Source organism: Mustela lutreola, chromosome 4 (assembly GCF_030435805.1).
Source record: "Mustela lutreola isolate mMusLut2 chromosome 4, mMusLut2.pri, whole genome shotgun sequence".
NCBI classification, from domain to species: Eukaryota; Metazoa; Chordata; class Mammalia; order Carnivora; family Mustelidae; genus Mustela; species Mustela lutreola.
Window position 1 is genome coordinate 14,118,008 of NC_081293.1, and position 21,030 is coordinate 14,139,037.

At 49.1% G+C, this 21,030-nt stretch overlaps 1 protein-coding gene across 5 annotated transcripts in view; it reads left to right on the forward strand.

Moving 5' to 3' along the window:
* The first annotated feature begins 1,905 nt into the window (after positions 1-1,905).
* The window catches only part of GFRA1 (GDNF family receptor alpha 1), a 206,065-nt gene continuing 186,940 nt past the window's right edge, over positions 1,906-21,030 (forward strand). The window contains exons 1-4 of one of the 5 annotated variants that reach the window (XM_059173082.1): positions 1,906-2,329; positions 3,182-3,475; positions 4,318-4,611; positions 5,848-5,931. In XM_059173082.1, coding sequence (XP_059029065.1) covers positions 3,436-3,475; positions 4,318-4,611; positions 5,848-5,931 — 418 coding nt within the window. In that variant the 5' untranslated portion in view covers positions 1,906-2,329; positions 3,182-3,435. Of the gene's footprint in view, positions 2,330-2,576; positions 2,595-2,736; positions 2,886-2,926; positions 3,020-3,181; positions 3,476-4,317; positions 4,612-5,847; positions 5,932-21,030 lie in introns of those variants that run through there. The other 4 variants (XM_059173086.1, XM_059173085.1, XM_059173083.1 and 1 more) reach the window with 4 other exon arrangements.

Sequence of the window (21,030 nt, forward strand, 5' to 3'; positions counted from 1 at the left end):
TACAAATATTTTAAAAGAAGCCCCATATTTTACATTTGGGAAATTTTTATTCCACCCTTCCTCCATCCCATTAAAACTTCATTTGAAACATGTCTGTGGAACATGAGAGAGGCATAGAATCACTTCTAAACAAAGAACACTTACAAGAGATGTGGGTGATATCCTTAAATGAAACCTCATTTTTATCCAGTCATCCTATGGTGGTCAGCAGTGATGGAAACTTGGCTATCTGTTGAGACTCGGAATTCTAATTACTGGTTTCCCAAAGGGAGACATTCACCTCCACTTATAAAATGGGATGACAAAAGAGGGTTTTACGTTTTGGGTGTCCATGTGTGAAACAGGGTCTTCCGATAAACTCTTAATTCACTTTGGGCCCTCCTTGCTAAAACCACCTCCCCGGGATTTATCTGTTTTGTGTGTGAAAATATGAGAATAAACTTAAGGTGAAGAACTTGATTGGGAGACTCAATCACGTTTCACTTAGTCCGCTCAGTAACTTACACCGTTACCACTGTTCGAGAAAAAGAACTAAGTATCCCTTGGTTTGAACCATCTGTCGCTAAAATGTGACATATGTTTGCTTTGTTTACTCAACAACCAAGTGTAAACTGATACACTGAACAAGAAATCCGTGTATGGTGTGATTCTGAGGGTGTGTGTGTGTGTGTGCGCCCCCCCCCCCGCGTGTACACACACACACACACACACACACACGTTTTGAGGAGGGTGCTCCCTGAGGGCGTCAATCCTCTCATACCTATCCCCTGAGGAACACGTGCATAGGCGTGCAGATCTGAGGGGTGTCCCCTGGGCTTTGCGCGCGCGAGGAGGCGCAAACACCACTCCCCTACCCCCCAAACAATGCGCAGTAAGCATCTGAGCGGCTACCGAAGCCCCGGGCGCGCCTGGCTGGTGTGGGGCTGAATGGAGAGATACCCACCCTCTCCTCTCTCCACCTTGTCTCTAGGCCCTTACTCCCCCATCTCAAATTTTACCCAGAGCCTGTGCCCTTTTCAATTAACACCCCCGCCCCCCGCCGACTTAATCAAAAGGATCATTTCTTTTCTCTCCTCCGCGGTCCATTGTCTGGTGCAATGGGTTTGCAGATTTGACAGCTGAGCTCACCCTGACTCTATTCAAACTCGGTTCCCATAAATGATGAACTTGGATATCAGCAAAGACCGGGAACCCAAGCCCTGAGCTGTGGGCTGTTCCAGAGACTCCGCTCGGAACCCAGAGCAGACTTGGTTGTCCCGGGCGCCCCCCGGTGTTCGGGGAGAGGAGTGTGTATTCCGGTCGGGGTAGGGGGGGTTCAGTAGCATGGCTGAGAACGAGTGGACCCAGAAATTGGGGGGAAAGGCTGTGTATATCTTGGGTTTTTAAATTTATGATCTTAAAATTTACTCTTGAAACAGCCAAGATGGAGGTTAGCTTATGAATTTCCCAAAGCCAGGTCTGGCGCGGTTTAAATGCAGTGGCCGGGGGTTCCGCTTTTGTCTCCTTGCCCAAGCTCCAGGAGAGAGAGAGAGAGAGAGAGAGAGAGAGAGAGAGAGAGAGAGAGAGAGAGAGAGGCTGCGTGTGCATATGAGTGCGTGCGCGCTGGCGTGGATCGGTGCGTGGGCATATCTTGCGATCTCGGCTCCGAGGGTCTGGGTCTGAGTTTAACGCGCCAAGTCTTGAGTCATAGCCGCGAGTGACGTGGGGAGAAACTTTGTGTTCGTTAGAAAGGTCTGATTCGATTGCACTAGGACGGAAGAAAGAAAGAGCCCTTGTGCATTGTGCCCTTTTGTGTCTGAGTGTGTGTGTGTGTCTGCGAGGGGAGGGGAGAGGGAGAGAGAGTGAGGGAGGGAGAGAGAGAGAGAGAGAGAGAGAGAGAGTGTCTGGCAGCACTCGCGGGCGGCTGCATAGCCTCGCGTGTCCTGTGCGCGCGTGCTGGGTCCGGCGCCGAGTCCCGCCGCGGACGAGTGTGTTCATCTGCGGCGTCCGTGCGTGCGAGCCTCAGAGGGGGCTGGCGGGTGTGCTATGGGGCGGCGGGAGCAGGAGCAGGCCGAGGGTCCTCAGGCAAAGAAATCTGGCCTCAGAACCCGCTAGCCTCCACTCAGCTTCCAATATCCCAACCGGCAGCCGAGAGCCGGGGGGACTCTGCTCGGAAATCGTCCTGGCCCAACTCAGCCCCTCTGAGCTCTCGAAGATTACCGCATCTTCTTCCTAACGCAGAGAAGTGAGCCGGGAAAGGGAAGGAAGGGGCGGGGACACCCCCCAAAATAAATAAATAAATAAACAAACTGGCTCCTCGACACAGCTGGACACGGTCGGTTGAGTCCAGGTTGGTGGCATTTGGAGAGTTTTCTCGTTCTGTGGGTTTGGGAGCCCATCGCCGCTCCCCCGCCCTCTTTTCCCCTCTTGCAGACGCCCCTCAACTTTGGGGTCCGGGGGCGCGCGCGGCTCGGGGCTGCACCTGCCCTGGCGCTCCGGGGCTGCCGGCCAGTGCGCTCGCCCCGGGCCGTGGCGTTGATGAGCCCGAGTCCGGGGCGCCGGGAGAGCCTGCGCGCGGCGCAGACACCCGGGAGGGAGCGGAAGACCCACGGCGGGTAGGGGCGCGCGAGCCGGGTTTCGGCCCTAGCCCGGACGTCGGTTCCCGGTTGCCCCGCTGCCTGAGAAAAGAGGCGAGCCCGGGGAGGAGCGGGAGACGGCGACCGGGGGCAGCGATTGGTGGTTTGGGTGAAGAGGCCGGCAGCGGAGCGGGCGAGCTGGCTGGAGGAGGGGGGCGGTGAACTTCCCGGGAGAAGGGGCTCTTTCTGCGCCAGGGCTGGAGAAAGAGCTGCCGCCGCCGTGTGCTTCGACTCCCGGCAGCTGCTGGCTCCGCTCGCAGCGCTCGGAAAGTAACGTTATTTATTTATTTGCTTGCGTTCAGCCTCTTGGGTTGGACCCGATTGATACTCCTTGGACTTTGGGAGCTGGCGTCCGACCTCTCCAGCTCCTACCCTGCCCTTGCGGGCGGCTCCCCGGAATACACGTACATGCCCCCCCCGTGCCCCCTCCTGCGCCCCGACACGGTTAGGGGTGGGCCCTCACCCGGGCGCTAGAAAGTCCCCCAAGGCGGGAGCAGGGGAGGGCAGGGGGCGGGGGAGGTTCCAGCGCTCTCGGCTCTCATTTCAAAGCGCGCTCTCCCTTCCAGGTTGGGTCAGACCTGAACCCCTAAAAGCGGAACCGCCTCCCACCCTCGCGCCGGCCGCCCGCGGGGAGCTGAGTCGCCGGCGGCGTTGGTGGCGGACGGACCCGGGAGTTTCCTCTCGCACTGCATGGAGCTGAACTTTGGGCGGCCAGAGCAGCGCGGCTGTCCGGGGATTGCTGTATGCTGAGCTCCCTCGTCGATACCCAGCCGCGGCTCGGGATTTTTTGGGGGGCGGGGACCAGCTGCGCGCCGGCACCATGTTCCTGGCGACCTTGTACTTCGCCCTGCCGCTCCTGGGTAAGTCGAGGCCGCCGCTAGCTTCCTAACCCGCTGAGTCTTTCCGAGGGGATACTCGGGGCAGCCCCCAACCCCTCAACTGCAGCGCGGTTGCGTGGGTGTGGGAGGGCGAAGTTTCGTTTTGGGGAAGGGGATCTTGAATCCTCAGCACCCTAGGCTTGGGAGGCGGTGATGGCGCGGCACTCGCCCGCAGCTTTTTGTGCTTGGTTTTAATTTTCTGTGCTTTGTAATGGCCAATCCTGGCGGAGAGTTAAGGGGTCCGAGCCCCTCCAGGTCCGGGACCAGCGCTCCTTGCGAGTCCTGGGAGCTCTCGGAGGAGCAGTGGGCAGGTGGGGGTGTGGGCGAGCATTGGACCGGGAGAGCAAACTTCGAAGGGAAAACTTTTCCCCGAACAGTGTCTGAGCGGTCCCCGCCCGGCGGGCCGCGGTCCAGGGCTCGCCCGCCCCGCGCCCCGCGCCCCGCGCCCGGCCCGCAGTGGCCCTCCTTTTCGGAAAGCCCCCGGCTTCCGTCGGGCGGGGCCGAGCCAGCGGCTCCGGGAGACCGAGCAGCTGCTCGGGCCGGGCTGCCCCGGGAGCGGCGGGGCGGGCACGCGCGGCGGGCAGCGCGCGCTCGGGGGGCAACCCGCAAACAGCCCGCAAAGCCACGCCGGGTGGAGGTTGGCGTTGCGGGGAGCGCCGGCGGCCGGAGGTCCCGGGGCGGGAAAATGAGTCCCCGGCGTAGAGGGGCGGGCCCGCGGGCGGCGCAGGGCACCCCAGAAGCCGGGTGAGGCACGCGCCCTCCCCGCAGCCGGAGGCTCCCGGTCCTGGCCCGCCGCCCTCACGCTCCCCCACCTCCTCCCGCAGACGTGCTGCTGTCGGCCGAGGTGAGCGGCGGGGACCGCCTGGACTGTGTGAAAGCCAGCGACCAGTGCCTCAAGGAGCAGAGCTGCAGCACCAAGTACCGCACGCTGAGGCAGTGCGTGGCGGGCAAGGAGACCAACTTCAGCCTGACGTCCGGCCTGGAGGCCAAGGACGAGTGCCGCAGTGCCATGGAGGCCCTCAAGCAGAAGTCGCTCTACAACTGCCGCTGCAAGCGGGGTATGAAGAAGGAGAAGAACTGCCTGCGCATCTACTGGAGCATGTACCAGAGCCTGCAGGGTACGCGCCGACCGTCCTGGCCCCCCACCCCCATCCCTCACCCCCACCCCCACCCCACAAAGGCAGGCGGCGGGCCCCTCAGCCGGGCCCGCTGACCTCATCCTCTCCTCGCTTCTCCCCAGCTGCAGAATGAGGACCTTTCATTGGCCCCCAGGGACAGCGGCAGCTGGTGTTTGCTGCCTCCGGAGCAGCACTGTGGGGGCCTGGTTGTTGGAAAACCCGTTGGGGAGGGGATACCCCCGGCCCCCGCTGACCTCTCTGAAACCTGGTCAGAGCATCCGAGTTAGGAGCCCGTTTAAGGACAGGGCAGGAACTCACAACTTCTCTCCAAGGAGAGCTTCAGAGGATGAGCATACAAAGACCTGCCCTGAATCGTGTCCCCAGTTTCTCCCCTTTCTTCTTCCCTTCTAGCTACTCTGACATAAGATAAAGAATTAGGAATAAAAGGTCCACTAGGCTCTATTTTATCTTTACCCTCCTCAAACCTGATCAAAGACAGTTGTGTGAAAAACCATTTGTCGTCTTAGATTAACTGAGTCTTGAGCCAGCTGATGTGGTTCAACCTTGGTTAACACAGAAGTGGCTTTGAGAGAAAAAGGACCACTTGTCACAAGCATCCATTCCAATGGGAATTTTTTGGTCCTTGTGTGCCAGAGGTGCCTAGTGTTTGTAAATCTAACACAGATGTCCAGGGCATCCATTCTCCCCTGAGACACCAAACATTTGTTAACCTACAGATTTGACCTTTCTGCTGCCTCTTGCTCCAGAACTTATTACAGTGAAAACCTATTTCAGAGACTGTTGAATAACCAGCACTGGGGCTTTTCTGGCCCCCTGCTGTGTTGAGTAGCATAGAAATGGGGGCCCTCTTTTGGGTCACTTTTCTTCCATTGGCTCCCGGAGGTAAGCTGGACCGGTGACATCACTGGTTCCTTCCTCTCTTATTTCATTCCTTTGCAAAGAGTGGGAGAGTTTTCTGGCAAGATCAGGCTGGGTTGCTCTCCAGTGTTTTCATGGCACTCTGGGGAGAGGAAGGACAACAAAGGCAGAGGGAATGTAAAGTAACCATAGCCAAATAGATGCATTTGAGACCTTGGAAAGTTTCGGCATCTTTTTGTTGCACAATCATAACGTCATTAGAATTTAGATTCCGTTAAAAAAAAAAAAAAAGAAAAGAAAACCACTCTGAAATATGTCTGCTTTGCGATCTAAGCCCCATCTTCCTGTTGTTTTTAGGAAATGATCTGCTTGAAGATTCCCCTTATGAGCCAGTTAACAGCAGATTGTCTGATATATTCCGGGTGGTCCCATTCATACCAGGTAAGCAGATTCATGCCTCCACTCGGATGCCTTTGCCTGCTTGAAATCCATTGGGTTGCATTCTCTCCGGCTCTCAGAGAGCGTCTAAGTAGATAGTTGAATGGCACAGCGTTTCTGGGAAATTAGAAATAGGATGAAGATAATGAAGCGGCAGAATGCCTAGAGATGATTGTATGACTTGAAAGTAATTCTAAATGAAGTAATGTGGTGTGGTGATTTGAAAGAGGTTGGAGGGAGGTGACTCCGTTGAATTTTTTTTTCCACGTTGAAATACGATTGGCTGTCTCATGCATAGGGACTTCTGTCTGTAGGTGGCAATCATACTCCCTTCTTGCTACGTACCATTCACAGAGCCTCCCTGCAGATGGGATCTGTCAATGATGCCACTTACTTTCTGAGACTTCTGAAGATAATCTTAGGTTGTTGAGGAATTTCAGATGGACTCAGTTGTCTGCCTTTGATTGAAAAGGTTCAGCTTTACCATTTGTTAACGATTCTATTTTTAATTTGTCCTGAGCAAGTGTGTGCATGTCTCAGAGACGGTATTATTGCCTCATTGGTCCTTTACAAAGTGGTCTGGCTTCCCTTGGTTTGTTTTATCTGTCTTTGCAATTCTACATTTGTTTTGGAAGTGAACTTAGTTTCAGAATTAAGGTTTTCGTAACACTGGGGTTCAGACAGCCCCATAAATAATGAGCAAGGCAGTAATTTCTCTTAATGACATTCAGATTCCAGACTGATGTTGTCTTTATTGGTTTACACTTAAGACATTTACTCAAGTATATACAGCCATCACAAATGAGACGCTTCGTTGGCGGTTGTACGTGGTGGTGAATGTTGAATTCTGTGAGATGATGGTTTGTTATGGGTGAGAGTGTTCTGGTGTTCTCAATGTTTTCTGTTTTCCTGCAGAAACCCATAGAACTAAGGAAGTATGTAAATACTGATATTATGTGTCGGTGTATTTATATACATTTCATTCACTCACAAACACCCACTGAGTACCCACTACGTTCCAGCCATTGGGATTTTGGCAGTAAGCCAGACAGATGTCGCCTCTGCCCTCCTGAATCTCAGAGACAGCCAGCAGCTGCATTTATTTGAGCCCTTATTATATTCTAGGCACTGTGTTAAGAACTTTTTTTTTTAAAAAAAAGATTTTATTTATTATTTATTTGAGAGAGAGAGAGAGAGAGAGATGCAAAGAACAGAAGGAGAGGGACAAGCAGACTCTGCACTGAGCATGGAGCCCCGTGTAAGGCTCCATTTCAAGACCCCAAGGTCACGATTTCAGTGGAAATCACAAGTCAGTTACTTAACTGACTGAGCCACCCAGGCGCCCCTGTGTTAACTTTTTATCATTAACTCAGATAACAATCTTCGTATGCTTCTGAAGTATTATTATTTCCATTTTAGGAATGAAGCAGTGGAGGCAGCGTGAAGTTAGGAAACCAGTCAGATCACAAAGCTCGTGATTAAAGAAACCAGAATTTAAACCCAGATTTGTTTGATTCTAGGTGTTTGTGACACCCACCCCTTGCTACCCAGAATGTGGTCTTTTCAGCAGTGGCATGGACATCATCTGGGAGATGGTTACAGGTGTGGAATTTCAGGCTCCACCCCAGACCTACTGAATCAGAATTTAGGTTTTAAGAAGACCGCTGGTCCGGGTGCTTGGTATACACATGAAGCCTAAGAAGCATTCCTCTACATTATTCTGTTTGGGGTTCAGAGGAGGTGTGTGTGTGTGTGTGTGTGTGTGTGTGTGCGCACGCATTGGTCTAAGATGTGTGTTTTGGGATAAGATATACTGGTGTAAGTTTAGTATCAGAGGCATTCATATATTATCCAAATAATGCTGATAATTTCCACCCCAGAGCCCTCTTAATGCTCCCTCCTGAGGAGCTGGGGCAGTGTCTCATGTACCGGAGGAAAAAATGCACAGACCCATCTGAGCTCTTTCAGGGGCAGGTCCTTAGGAGCTGAGATGGGATGTGGTCCATGGCATATCAGAAGTGAACCTGGCCTTCCTGATGCTTGAAGGGCAGTGCCTCTTGCCTGCTGCCTGTCCCTGGAAGCCTTACTCTTTAGTCTTTGTGCTGATGCTTAGAGGGCTCTGAGCCTTTCTGTGGACAGTGAGAGTGAGGACGCAGGCAAGGAGGAAGGCTCATTTGGGTTTTAATTTCAGAACTTCTGTGGACTATAGGACTGCAACAGACTCATTTTCCCTTTCTGGTGCTCTCTTTTCTTGGTATAATGAGACCATGGGTATAAATAATCTCTAGTCCTAACAGCTCATGATTCTGAGGGAAGATTGAGGTCACCTCCAGAACCCATTCAGTGTGCTCTTCAATTGTGTTTTCTTCTTTTTTTTTTTTTTTTTTTAAAGATTTTTTATTTATTTGACAGAGAGAGATCACAAGGAGGCAGAGAGGCAGGCAGAGAGAGAGGAGGAAGCAGGCTCCCTGCCAAATAGAGAGCCCGATGTGGGGCTCGATCCCAGGACTCTGGGATCATGACCTGAGCAGAAGGCAGAGGCTTAACCCACTGAGCCACCCAGGCACCCCTTCAATTGTGTTTTCAATCCTTGCACGCATTGTATGGTTAAAATGGCTTGGTCATTCTCAGATACCCCTGGGTTGTCTGAATTTCTTCTGTGAGTACCAGGAATTCTTCTGCATATGGACCAAGTTTCACTCATTCATTTTCCTGATCCCTTTCTCAGCCAGACTTCTTTTCTTAGCAAATATGACCCTGACTTTGTGAGACCTGTCCTGCTGAGAACCCAGAAGTCATAATGAATTAATTAGAGCCAGGAAGGCCTTGTCTGGAGCTAAATTTTATCTCTCAAGGGCATTGAATTTAGGTTCCAGCACTGGTGAGCTTTGACCTCTGACAGGGACCGTGTTCCCTAAGTGGGTATAGGAAAGCCAGATGGAACCTTGAGAGGTTTTAAGTCATTGAATAATGCATATTATCCAGTTTGGCATTTGTAGGGTAGGGAAGGACAGAGGAGCGGGATGATAAATGTTGCTTTTTGTGGTTTGATTCTAAGTTTCTAGAACATCTCCCCTGTCTTGAAAATCTCTCTGAGGAAACCAGGACAACAGGGCCTCTGCCTTTTACAGATATGGTAGCAATCAGAGTTTCCATATTTGGGTTTCTTTGCCCAATGTGAAGTGAATGTTTATCCACATACATTACGTATGAGCTGAATCGTCTCACTGAACAAGACATGTTTGACATTCTCGTGTTTCCATTTTCTTTGGACTCCTCAAAGCCACTGCCATCTTTGCCATTGTTTAGTTGATCAGCAGTTAAAAAGCCATATTGAGGTGCTGTCAGGGGCCTGGCAGGAACAAGGAAGGGAACAAAAATGAGATAGAGTCTCAAACCTGTCACCTCTGTTCCGAAGCCTGAGCTGCAGGAAGGAAATCAAACAGCCTTGTCAGGCGAGAATTGGGGAATTGCGGTGCCACAGCCTCGGTGGAAATGTGTCGGTTCAAGCGTTTGGCCTTGAAATCAGTTTTAAGGGCTCCAGGAGGGGCCTTCGTTGTGAGTTGATGCCAGCGTCGTTTCAAAGAGGAAGATCCAAGCGGTGAGCTGAAGTATGCAAAGGAAAGAGGGAGCCAGTGCGAGAGGATGTGGGGGGAGAGGAGAGAACATGGAAAAGGGTCTGGGGAGCCAAAAGAGCAGAACTGTGTGGGCACATGCAGGCTCAGAGGATAAAGCCACCACGTCTATTTCGCATCTGCCACGACTCTCTGCTCTTTAACCTTGTCTTTTCCTCTTTGTGCAGGTTCTAGAAGCAGCAAGAAGTAAATAGTGATTTGAAAGGGAGACGAACCTGTTGGCCATGTTTTTTGGACTCTCTGGAGGGAGAGTGCAAAGTAGAAAGAAATTTTGAAAGCACAGCGGGTGCCAAGAAGAGCCTGAGGATAGGGGGTCAGAGGGGGATATAAGCACCTTATAAGGATGTAAGCACGGGGGCGGGGGCGGGGGGGTGGCTCCGGGGTTTAAAAGTATTGACTGGGAGGTTGGATTTTGTAGAAAAGTGTCAAGAGAGGACAGACCTTTCTCAGAAATAACCGGAGCCAATGGTATGGCAAACAAGAAGCAATAGGGATGTGGGGACAGAGGGATATTAGGATTTGGATATTAGGATACTAGGAACGGCTTAGACCTCCCCAAGAAGCCTTAGGATCTTGACATGGGTTCTCATGCAGTTGGAAATAGTTTGCTTCAGGAGGAGATGCCCCTGAACACTCTTTTGAGTGTGACCCCTTTTTCTGAATGATGCTGTGAATCGTTAGCCATGTTTTAGCATTTCTGTTTTAAAGTGCCATCGTACTTAGGTCACTACGCAAAAAAAAAAAAAAAAAAAGTTTTCTTAAAAATTTTACATGTTGAAGAAGACTCTGATAAGGTCCTATCAGACAAGAGAGAAGTGTTGGTAAATTCCAGCTGCTGGGCTGTGTAGTGGTCCTTTGCCTTCCACTCAGCTCTCCAAAGCCCCTCTAATCATGTTGTCCAGTAGGTGAGCATCCCTGGTGGTCCCTTGGTCCCTGTTCGGGCCTGTGTCGCCTGTTCTGGCCTCCCCAGGCCGGCTCGCTCCCACCATCCTTCTCTAAGCCCCATCACCCGCTGTTCCCTCAAGCTCACTGAGCAGTCCATTTCCCAAGCATTTCACGTGTCTTTGCCTTCCCGTGCCTTTGCTCATGCTCTTGCTTCTGATGGGGAAGTTGCTGTTAGTTCCCTGAGACCTAGATCCATTTTCCTCTCTGGGGGCCATGCTGGAGTTTCCCCCAGAGAGGCACTTCCGCTTAAGACACTTCTGTGCTGCATTTTGTTCTTGTCTTCACCATAGCTGTTGATCATGGGGTACCGAGGGGACTTATGTATGTGTCTGTCTTTCCCACTGGAAAGTTGGGGGACTTGCTTGATATGTGGGGTGTATGCTCAGCCTGGAGCCTTCCTCCTGTTCTGAGTAGTCATCCCATTAACCATGGGTGTTTGAATATCCGAGAAGGGTCATAGAGAACTAGTCTAACCTTTTGCTTTTAGAGAGTTGAAGCTCAGAGAGGGAAAGTGACTTGGCCAGGGACACAGTCCTTGATAGCCTCTAGAACCTTTGCTAGAACATGGCAATGCCTTCGGGGAGGCCAGTGTTAGCCTCTTTCTGTTCTGCGTGCTCTCTGGACACATTTCATCCATTCCTGGGACTGCTGCTGCCACTTACATGGGCGACTCCGTGCCTGCCCTCCAGTTCCAGCCTCTCCTGAGCCAACCAGCATTTACATCTGAGTCCCGGACAACTCTGCCTGGTGTATCTCAATTATTTCAAACCCAGCACATCTATAACGGAGCTCATCACCTCTGCCCTTTTTCTCCTTACACCTTTCTCTTCCAGAACCTTCTGTCTTCCCTATGGCATTGTCTGCCTGAGTTAGAGCTTCAGGGTTCCTGCCACCCTCCTCTGCCTTTCTCATTCCTTCAGGGGACCCATCACCAATTCTTTTGCAGTCCTACCTGCTGTGTTTTGAGTTGCTCTCCACTCTCTATTCCCTAATTATACTCCTCTTACCTCTCACTTGAACTTTGCATTGACCTTCTTCCTGCGTTCCCAAGTCAAGTTCCTCCCAATCCAAACTGGTCTCCTCACTGGCAGGCCTTATCTTAGCACCCCAGTGACTTAGAAGAAGTGTCTGGCTTCAGTCTTCTTCCATAGATTCTTCTACTAAGTGACCTCCTGTCTCACCCCACCTGCCCTGTGCCCAAACAAGCCAGCTGATCACCTGCTGTCCCACCAGTGCCCCCGGCAGCTTTGTGCCTCCATCCCTTGGTGCATGCCAGTGCTGGAGAGAGAACACGTGCTCTGGGGTCCGCCAACCTGGGTACCTCCTAGCCCTGCCACTTCCTTCATCTTGGGCACCTCGATTGAGCTCAGTGTGCCTCAGGCTCTTTGCATGTAGAAAGAGATGAAGGTTATTCCCTTATAGGTTCTTGTGGATTTGAAGATGCTGCATGTAAAATACCCACCCAGCCCCCAAAGCATCCCTGACCCCCAGTAAGTCTCCACCGTTCTCAATGCTCTGCCACGGCCATGCTCCCTGTTCTCTCCCTCCTGATTCCAAGCAGACCTTGCTTCCTGATCATGGAGTAACAAAGGATGGCCATCCTGAGCCTTCGGGAAGGCTGCTCCTAAACTACCAGGGACAAAAATGAAAAATCCAGCCTTTATCTGAAGGGCCCTGGAGCCAAGGCCTTATTAAGAGTAATAACCCCGCTTGGGTCCTAACTTCGCTTTGGGGAAGGTCTTCCTTATTCCTACTCTGAATCCCTCTGTTCCTTTGGGCCCTGTTTCTACTCTCTGTGGTCAGAGGGGCTGTGTTGCAGCTGGTGATCCCCGGGCTGGGGGCTCTTCCTGTGCTTACGGATTCTTGTGATCAGCTCTCCCTTCTCAGCTTGACTGATTCCCATTCTTCCAACCTCTCCTCATAAATCTGCTCTCCAACGCCCCTCATAGCAGGAAGAATTACTGCTCCCTGAGAAGGGCATGCCTTAAACCTGGGAGAGGCGTCCGTCTCCACAGGCCGAGCCGAGTACACTTAACATCTCACTTTCACAGACCACTACTTTTCCTTCAAATTCTCTCCCTGTCCAGTCCCTCAGCGCCTCATTTTACTTTTTTGTAGAATAAGCAATTACAAACAGGTTTAAAAAAGGAAAAGGAGTTTAAATCACCCCTAGTCACAGCTGTAAACATGTTGATATGAGACTTTCCAGAATTTTTTCCTTTATATATGAATGTGTGTGTGTGTGTGTGTGTGTGTGTACACTTCTTCTTCTTTTTCTTTCTTTTTTTTTTTTTTTTTAAACAAAAATAGAGTCTGGGCTACACATACTTTCTGATCACCCTCATGATGACCTGAAGAATGTGTGTCTTCTTTTGTCACTGACCATGTCTCAAAGGCAAGTTTTGTTACTTAGATTAACTGACAAACTCAAGAAGTTTCATGGATAAAACAGCAGGTCAGTCCAGGGGCGAGAGACTTACTGCGAAGGCCTGGATGTTCGAGGAAAGCTGTGAAGGTAGAGACAGTCAAATGTTTTTGCGTAGCGTGACTGTAGGTCCCGTTCCCCGAAGAGGGGAGATAAAACATCTGTGAGTGACACGTAATTGGATGAACCGAAGATTGTTACAAGGTGCAGAATTATTTATAGCCGGCGGGTCTGTCCTTATTCCTTCTCCTAGTCCTTAGAAGTGTTTCTTTCTGCCATCTCTTAATTTTTCTGCTGTCCAAACTTAGTCTTGCCAAAGGATGTCCTTTCTTGGTTCTCTGGGATATAGTACCAATTAGCAAAAGAAGCCATCAAACTTAGGATTGTTTGGTCCAAGGAGCACTGGTCTGGGAGTCAGGAGATCGGTGTCCTGCTTCTAGCCGTACCTGTCACTAGCCAGGTGACCTTGGGCACATGTCAACACTTCCTGTAAAAGGAGAGGTGGCCACTCCTTTCATAAAATGACAGCAGTGGACTAGAATGATCTTTCACATATTTTCCTTCTTTTCCCAAGGACCCGCATCTTGAATCTTGAATTATTTTAGGACTTACTGTTTTTCTCTCGAGCATTGTCTTCAGGCCAAAGAAACTTGTGATCTTGGTATATATATTTTTCACATTAATAACACTTACAACGCATGATTTATTCAATATACACCTTCCTTGAACCAGAGTGTGTTTAAAGCATCTCACTTGGAGACATGGAAGAAGATGAAACAAAGTAAGAAGTTAGTGGGAAAAATAAGGAACAAGGGGAAAATGAGATGGGGAAGAGAAAATGAATCGGAGTGAGTCCCGTAGACACGCTGCGTGTCAGAAGATTGTATTTAGACAGATTAAATGATCAGAAGTGCCTTGTTTGCTTACAAAGGGATACATAAAATCACTGGGTGATAGATACAGTAGGACTTCTGGAGGTCATTCTAGTCCAATCCCTTTATTCTACTGATAAGAAAACTGAGCGTTCCATAAATTTCTAGGGCAGTAGAACATAAATTGTGCAGGACAGTGATGACAAGTAAAATTAGGTGTGTGTTTGTTTTTAAATTGATATTCAGACTCTCCACATCCTGGCATTCCCCCTCTCCCTCTTTAAATCAGCCTTCACCTATTCAGGTCTGTGCACCCGTTTGGACGGAGGGTGAGAGCCACAGCCCTTGGCTTTAGTTAAAGGGATTGTTGTCTGTTGTTTTGGAATTGTTTCAGAACAAGGGTTAATTAATAAGTCTCTGTTTGGCAACAGGAACCAGGAGCCAGGATGTTAATTTTCATATTTTTTTGGCCCCCTTCAGAGTCCTCTGCAAGGGAAAGTGAGAAATTATTTTTTGCTATAAGCCCTCCCAGCCTTCAGATTAAAAAAAAAATTAATCTTTCATCTGGAATTTTTTGTTAAAGAAGCTAACCACTTCCCGTAATTTAGAGACTCAGCTAGCTGGGTCAGTGATGAAAACGAATGGGTGATTTGCATAAGGGGCTAATTTATTATGTCCCCTGGGCATTTCTTTCATCTCTTTCCATTCTAATTAATGTTCTAAGAGGGTCTATCACCATATCAGAAATTAGGGGTGAAAGCAGCCATTGTTAACCTTTATTCTTATGATTTTTTATCTTGTGTGATCTTTTAACCATTTTCTTTTCATAGCCAAGAATTTACATAGATAGGGCTGGGGAGTGTGTGGAGAGGAGGTTCAGGCGGGGCTGTGCTCTTGTATGATCTTTATTCAAATAGTATGTTGTTGTAAAAAATAAAAATGACTCGGGATAGCTCTCCAACAACAGAGGGAGTTGCAAAACATCCAGAAGCATCCAACCATGGTGCAGAATTGTTTTTAAATTTGAGTCCCCTAAAAACCTATATAAACATGCATATACACACGCAGAATTATAGATGTATTTGTGTATCTATATTGTATTTCATGTCTGAGTGTATTGATAGTGTGTGTGTGTGTGAATGTGGTTATCTGTATTATTAAAATGTGCCTCCAGAAGATCTTCCGTGACATGTGTTTCAGTGGGTTCTGGCTGTGACAAAGGCAGCTGTGTGTGAGAGAGTGTGACACAGCTGAGGAAAGGCAAGAGAACAAGCAATTTCTTCGAAAATCAATTGCAATTTACTCCTACTAAATTGGCCCAAGGTCCACCCTGTCCAAGCATTAGCATATGACAGACTTTTAATCATTTGGTCAAATGGCCTATTTTTGGTCAAACCACAGTTCCCTCAGGGATTCTGCCCATCAGTCCCAGAGCTATGTAATTTTTGGACCTGTACTCTTTTTAAAGGGGAGGTGGGTATGGGGAAAGAGTACTCCTTAGAGTTCTATTGAGTGCCCCACACTGCCCAGCCTGTCCATGGGCATGATTTCCTTTTGGTCCCCAACTTCACTAAAAGCTAGGTATTATCTCCGATTTCCGAGGAGGAGACCTAGGTTCAGAGAGGTTGAGTAGCTTTCTCAGGACTGCACAGCCGATGAGCGGAAGAGTTTAGATTCGCATCTTTCTCTGGCATTTCTTTCTGCCGTTAGGTGACAAAGTTTTAAACACAGACATGGGATCCTTTATGTGGATCTTAAAGTGAAGATATCTAGCTCCTTGTCTCCCTCCTTAATTCCCAGTTTTTCCTTCTCTGTCTTATATCTTGAAACACTGTTTGACAAAGGGTCTCCAACGTTGAAACAGAAGGCAGTATCTATTCTTTTCATATTTATCCCTGCATTCTGTTGGGTTCTTAATTGACAACCGAAATCCAGAACACACACGCTATTAAAACCATTCCTGCGGAACTGCAGAAATATTAACCAAAGAAGCAATTTCTGGATTGTATCTTTTTTCATTTTGGTGTGAGATGGAAGGCTTCTAAAGTAGAGCAGAATGCCTAGGGCCATTTTTTGTCATGTTGTCATATAAATAGCATTACACAGTGGCGAAGAAAGGAATACATAGTTTGGTCCCACTTTAAGGTGACCTAATATGCTATGCATTTGTCTTCCACCATGCTGGTCCCCCTTTCCTTCCTGTCCCTCTGAATGGTCTAAGAAACACCATGCCGACTGTTATTTTTGTTATCCTTTGCACATTATCATTCGGTATACAGTTAATAATGTATGAAAATAAGTATTGATTGCATTCTTTGTCGGAACAGTCCAGCAGGTTTCTTAAAGCCCATGTTTATGAAATGTTTCATTGATCTCTGTTACTATGAGTTCCAAACAAACTCTTGATGAAGAAGAGACCAGGAAATCCATGCATTCTGGAGAGCCCTGGTTGGAACCACTGTTTTCTTGCACTCTTAAATGTAGCCAGTGGCATTTTGAATGAGGAAAGGAGTGACCGGACTGAAACTCTAAGCAAATTCCTAATGAGACCTCAAGAGGAATAAAAATCATAATAATTTCAATAGCTGGGAGAGGGAATGAACTAAATGTTTACATGGGATACCTTGTCTATGTTTTATTTAACAATAATTGTGTCTTTGTCCCACTGGATGGATAAGGAAACCAAGGTCCAAATAAGAAACTTGTCAAAGGGCACACACCTAAGAGTTGGCTGAGCCGCGTTCTCATCCAGGAAGTCTGGTTCTAGAATCCATGCTGTAGCCCCCATTTGCACATAGGTAACAGGAGAGAGAATCTTGGGAAAGTTAAGTGCATAGACTCCATGAAGGATTATCATGCATTTTGTACTGAGTGATGTGTATGTATGTATATAGAGAGATAGAGATATACATGTAACCTCTCTATATACATAATGCATATCTTTATTTTAGAATAAAGAGAAGAGTTGGTCAGTTTCCATGACCTCTGTCAATTTTCAGTATTTCAGTTTGATGGAATGACATTTCTGACAGATTCACTCATCTGATACTTATTGAGAACTTACTGTGAGCCCTGTGTGAAGCCTAGGGAATTCAAGGGTAAATAGGACCCTCTTTTTTTGTTTAGGGATAGGGATAAACAATAAAAATTAATGATGCAAAGTGGTATGCGAATGAGTAGAACTTCACCAGGCTCACAGAGAGACCGGAGGAGAGAATAAATGACTTGATGGGATTGTGGGTCAGAGGAGGTTTGCCTCAGGTGACTTGGGGCTGGGTTTTCAGACATGGAGAGGAGCTTGGTAAAAAGGTGTGGCTGGGAGGGCATTCTGGATAGAGGCAGCTGCATGGGCAAAGGCATGGGCCACGTGTCCAGGGTGCTGGCAGTAAGTTGCTTGCTGTGGCTGGAGTCCTGTGTGCCAGCGGTGGCAGGAGGAGAGCCGGGCAGAGAGGCAGGGTTGCCACGCTCACGGGCAGAGAGGCAGGGTTGCCACGCTCACGGGCTGGCCTTGGCCTCAGCAGAACTGGAAACAGAATGATGGCCAATTTACCTTGGTATTGCTGCATTCTGAGGCTGAATCCTATGGAATTGCCATTTTTGTAGACCATCATGGCAGAAAAGCAGAAATTGCATGTGGTTCGACGTAGTATAGTTTTGTGTTGTGAAAACATACACAGGACTCTGGATGCTTCTAGGCTAGAGTATGGCATAGGCCTGATGAGAATGAGTAACTTCTTATCATAGGAAGTACTCTCTGGGGAAGTAAGAAATGGGGCCTGCAGCACTGTGCTGTCAGCCTCAGTCCCTGGCGGGCTCAGGGCAAGTGTAAGCCAGGTTCAGGCTCCTCTCTCCCAGAATTACTTTCTTGGAGGGGAGGACAGAGGCGCGAGGCTCCAGAATGCAAAGACCAAGTGCACACAGCTCCCCATTTAGATGCCAGAGGTGAGTGGAGGAGTCAGGAGTTAGTGAGGGCCTGGGCCTCACAGGGTGGTCCTGGGAAGGTGGGGGGGGGGGGTTGGAAGTGGGGAGCAGAGGTCAACAGAGCAGACAGGTATCAGCAGGAAGGAGGCAGAGCAGTCTGGAGCCAGGCCTGAAGGGTCTTAATGATCATGGTCAGAGAGAACGTCACTGCAAATTGTTCCTTAGACATTGAGTTACCTGGCTGGGTAAAGGAGGCCTGTCCTGGTGGGTGGTGGGAATGGGGAGAGTCTGGGACCCCCGAGAGGAATGAGTCTCCACCCCCGCTTCCCCAGCCTCACAGTCCCAACGCCAGTGCTGCCCTCTGTCCTGGGCTTGGGATGGAACAAGTGGCTCAGGCTGTCCTTCTGGCCTGCCTGGCCTCTTTGTGGCCCTTTGGAGTCCTGATGGATAGTACCTGTTTGGAAGACTCGAAGATTCGACGTGTGGGCTTGCTTTTTCATTTGTTTGCTGTAGATCCTTTTATTCTTCTGCTCTCTGGTCCTGTGTCTCACTTGGCTGTTTTCTGCACCAGATCCTCAACTTGCTTCAGAACCTTTTGCAAGAGAGTGTCTGAATGAAAACTCAGAGATTCTAAATGCAGGGAATTGTCTTAATTGAAAGAGATGCCCGCTCACCCTGGGGCATGCCTGGTGAGGCAAGGCCGAGGAAGGAGGGCTGCTGGGACTGCAGCCGCTAATTACTGGAGCTCACGGAGCTGCTTCTGAAGAAGTGACTGAGCTGGCTCTTGTGTCCTTTCTCGAGCCCAGGGTGTGTTTATGACATGGTTTTAATGCTATCGTTGGAGCAGGAGCAGGGAGAGATGGTGCTGCCCTTTTGGGCTGCGGTTGATCTCTGGGTAGGAACGCACCCAGGGCTGGCCAGCCCTTTCCCACATCGAGGCTCACCAGGCAGACCATCTGCATTCATTCCAGAGATTGGGGTGGGGTTGGGGAGGGGCAGGAGATGAGGTCCTGGTGATCCTGGAAAATTATGAAATATGGAAGAGCCATGGTAAAGAGCAGAAGTCTCAGGGGTTCAACACACCCAGATTGGAGCTCCACATTCACGGAACCCACGAGCTATGGGACTAAGGGTGAAAGGTACCTCACTCCGTTCTATGTTCTGTATCTGAAAATAGGGATAATGATAGTATCCGATTCATAAGGTTATTGGAGGTAACACTTAGGAAGAGTGCTCGGAAGTGCCTAATAAATGGTGGCTGAGTGACTGCCTCTCTCTGCTTTTAATGTGCACACGAGCTCCCTTCTTTCTCCTCTCCCAGTTTATTAGCGTGAAACAGGAATAGGAGATGATTTGAGTGGATGTCGATCTCTTCTGCTCTGAGAAAAATAAAAGGAGAAGGAGAGGGACACATCAGTACCCATCCCTCAAATGAAGGTCACCGATTCAGTTCAGTCCAAACCATGGATCATCTCTACCAAAATAAAAGGAGTCACGCTCTTGGAGACCTTACTCTGTGTCCGGCACTGTGCTGGCTGCTGGGGAGGTGGTCGAGAGCCTGAAAGAAAGTTCAGGGAAGACTGGAATGCCATGGAGGGAGGGTGGGGTGGGGGCAGAGAAGGAAAAGATGAAGGGAACTTGATGGATGACAGAAAGTTCTAGAAGGAGGGGAGCAGGGATGACTGCAGTGCAGGGATGCGGGGAGTGGATTCCAGGTGAGCCAAGGCACATGGGTGGGAAAAGAAAAGGTGTTCACCCAGCATGGAAAGTTTATATTGGATATGCTAGCTTTGTGTTGAGCAGATGTGACTGTGGTGAAAACCTAGTGGGAATTATTATTATTATTATTCTCAAGAATGTTTTAAAAATGTAATGTTTGCAAACAAAGTAGAAATAGTCGAAGCATTGTTTTCTATTAGCGGTATAGGGTTCACTGGCTATGGGTACTTTTTCATTCTTGTCTTCCAAATTGTAATTTTAAAAGATGAGGCATTTCATATTCAAGGGTTTCTTTTGTCTGAAATAAATTATTCATTTCTACCCAGTTTCAGAAACAATGAACATAATACTTAATGCATCACAATTAAGCAAGTGTAGTTTCATACAAAATTATGTTCTGTGCATTTTGGTGGCAAACAGAGCCGTGTCTTCTATATCTTGTCGACATTTGTTCCTCATAAGCAAAACATAAAGAAGTAGAGACTCAGAAATGCGTTTTCTTTCCTCTCCTGGTGGAGGAGGGGTAACTGTAGACCCAAGCAGTCTTGTTTTTGACATTCCACAGCTGTTGGTGGCTACCTCACTCGGCAGAGAACGTGAACTTTCTGCTTCTATAGTGTGCATGGGGTCAGCTGGGGGACAGAATTCTTGAGCAGCGTCCATTCCTCCCAGTCCCTTTTGTCTGGGTTTGAGATCTTTCTAGATCGTCTCGTAGAAGGGTATTTGCTGGGGATTTGCTGGCCTCGATTTGCTGGGGATGACTTCCTTTTGGGTTTGGTGACAACTTCTTTTTGAAGGCCTGCTGCTCTATCCCATGTACCTTCACCAACGATCTGGCTCTTAGAATACCCTTCTTGTGCCAAAGTCTCCCTCTAAAAATAGGCATTGCCAGCTAGGGGTGGCATCTCCACAGGACGCCTCTTCAGGCTTGAAGGTTTTGCTGTGATGGTCCCCAGGCATATTTTTGAGAAGCCTCCAACTTGAGTCCCGGCCCTGAAGTCACAGTCAAAGCTGGCAGAGCAGTTGTGAAGACATTAATTGTGAAATGCCTGCTGGCTGCCCAGCGGGAGAATTCAAGATGCCTTCATAGGTTGTGGCATTTCATCCTCCCGACAGCCCCGAGTGTTGGCCCAGTGTGGGGGAGGGGAGGATTATTCACCTTTCACATAAGGGGGCACCAGAACTCAGAGACGTCAAGTGATGTGCCTTAGGCCACACAGCTAGCTGGTGGGAGATGCCCAACACAGGCCAAGGTTATCCAGCTCCAGAAGCCTAGCTCCTGGCATGCTGTTCTGCTCGTTGCCTTCCTGACTGTTAGGTCAAGAACCAAAGCCACCAAATGCAAGATGAATTCTCAGCGACCTCTGGGCTGAACAGTAGTTTGTATCTGAATGGAAAAAAAAAATGATGCTATCTTTCTAATCTGGGGGACGATTTAGAAAGAAGTCTATGGACATGGCCACGAGTTTTCCTGGCTGCTTCCCTGTTCTTGACCCTGGTTTAGTTTGTCGAGTGCCGGTGGGACTGCCCACGGGCATCCTTGTGCTCTTGGCATGTACCCATGTGCTGGTGCCATGCCTTGGAG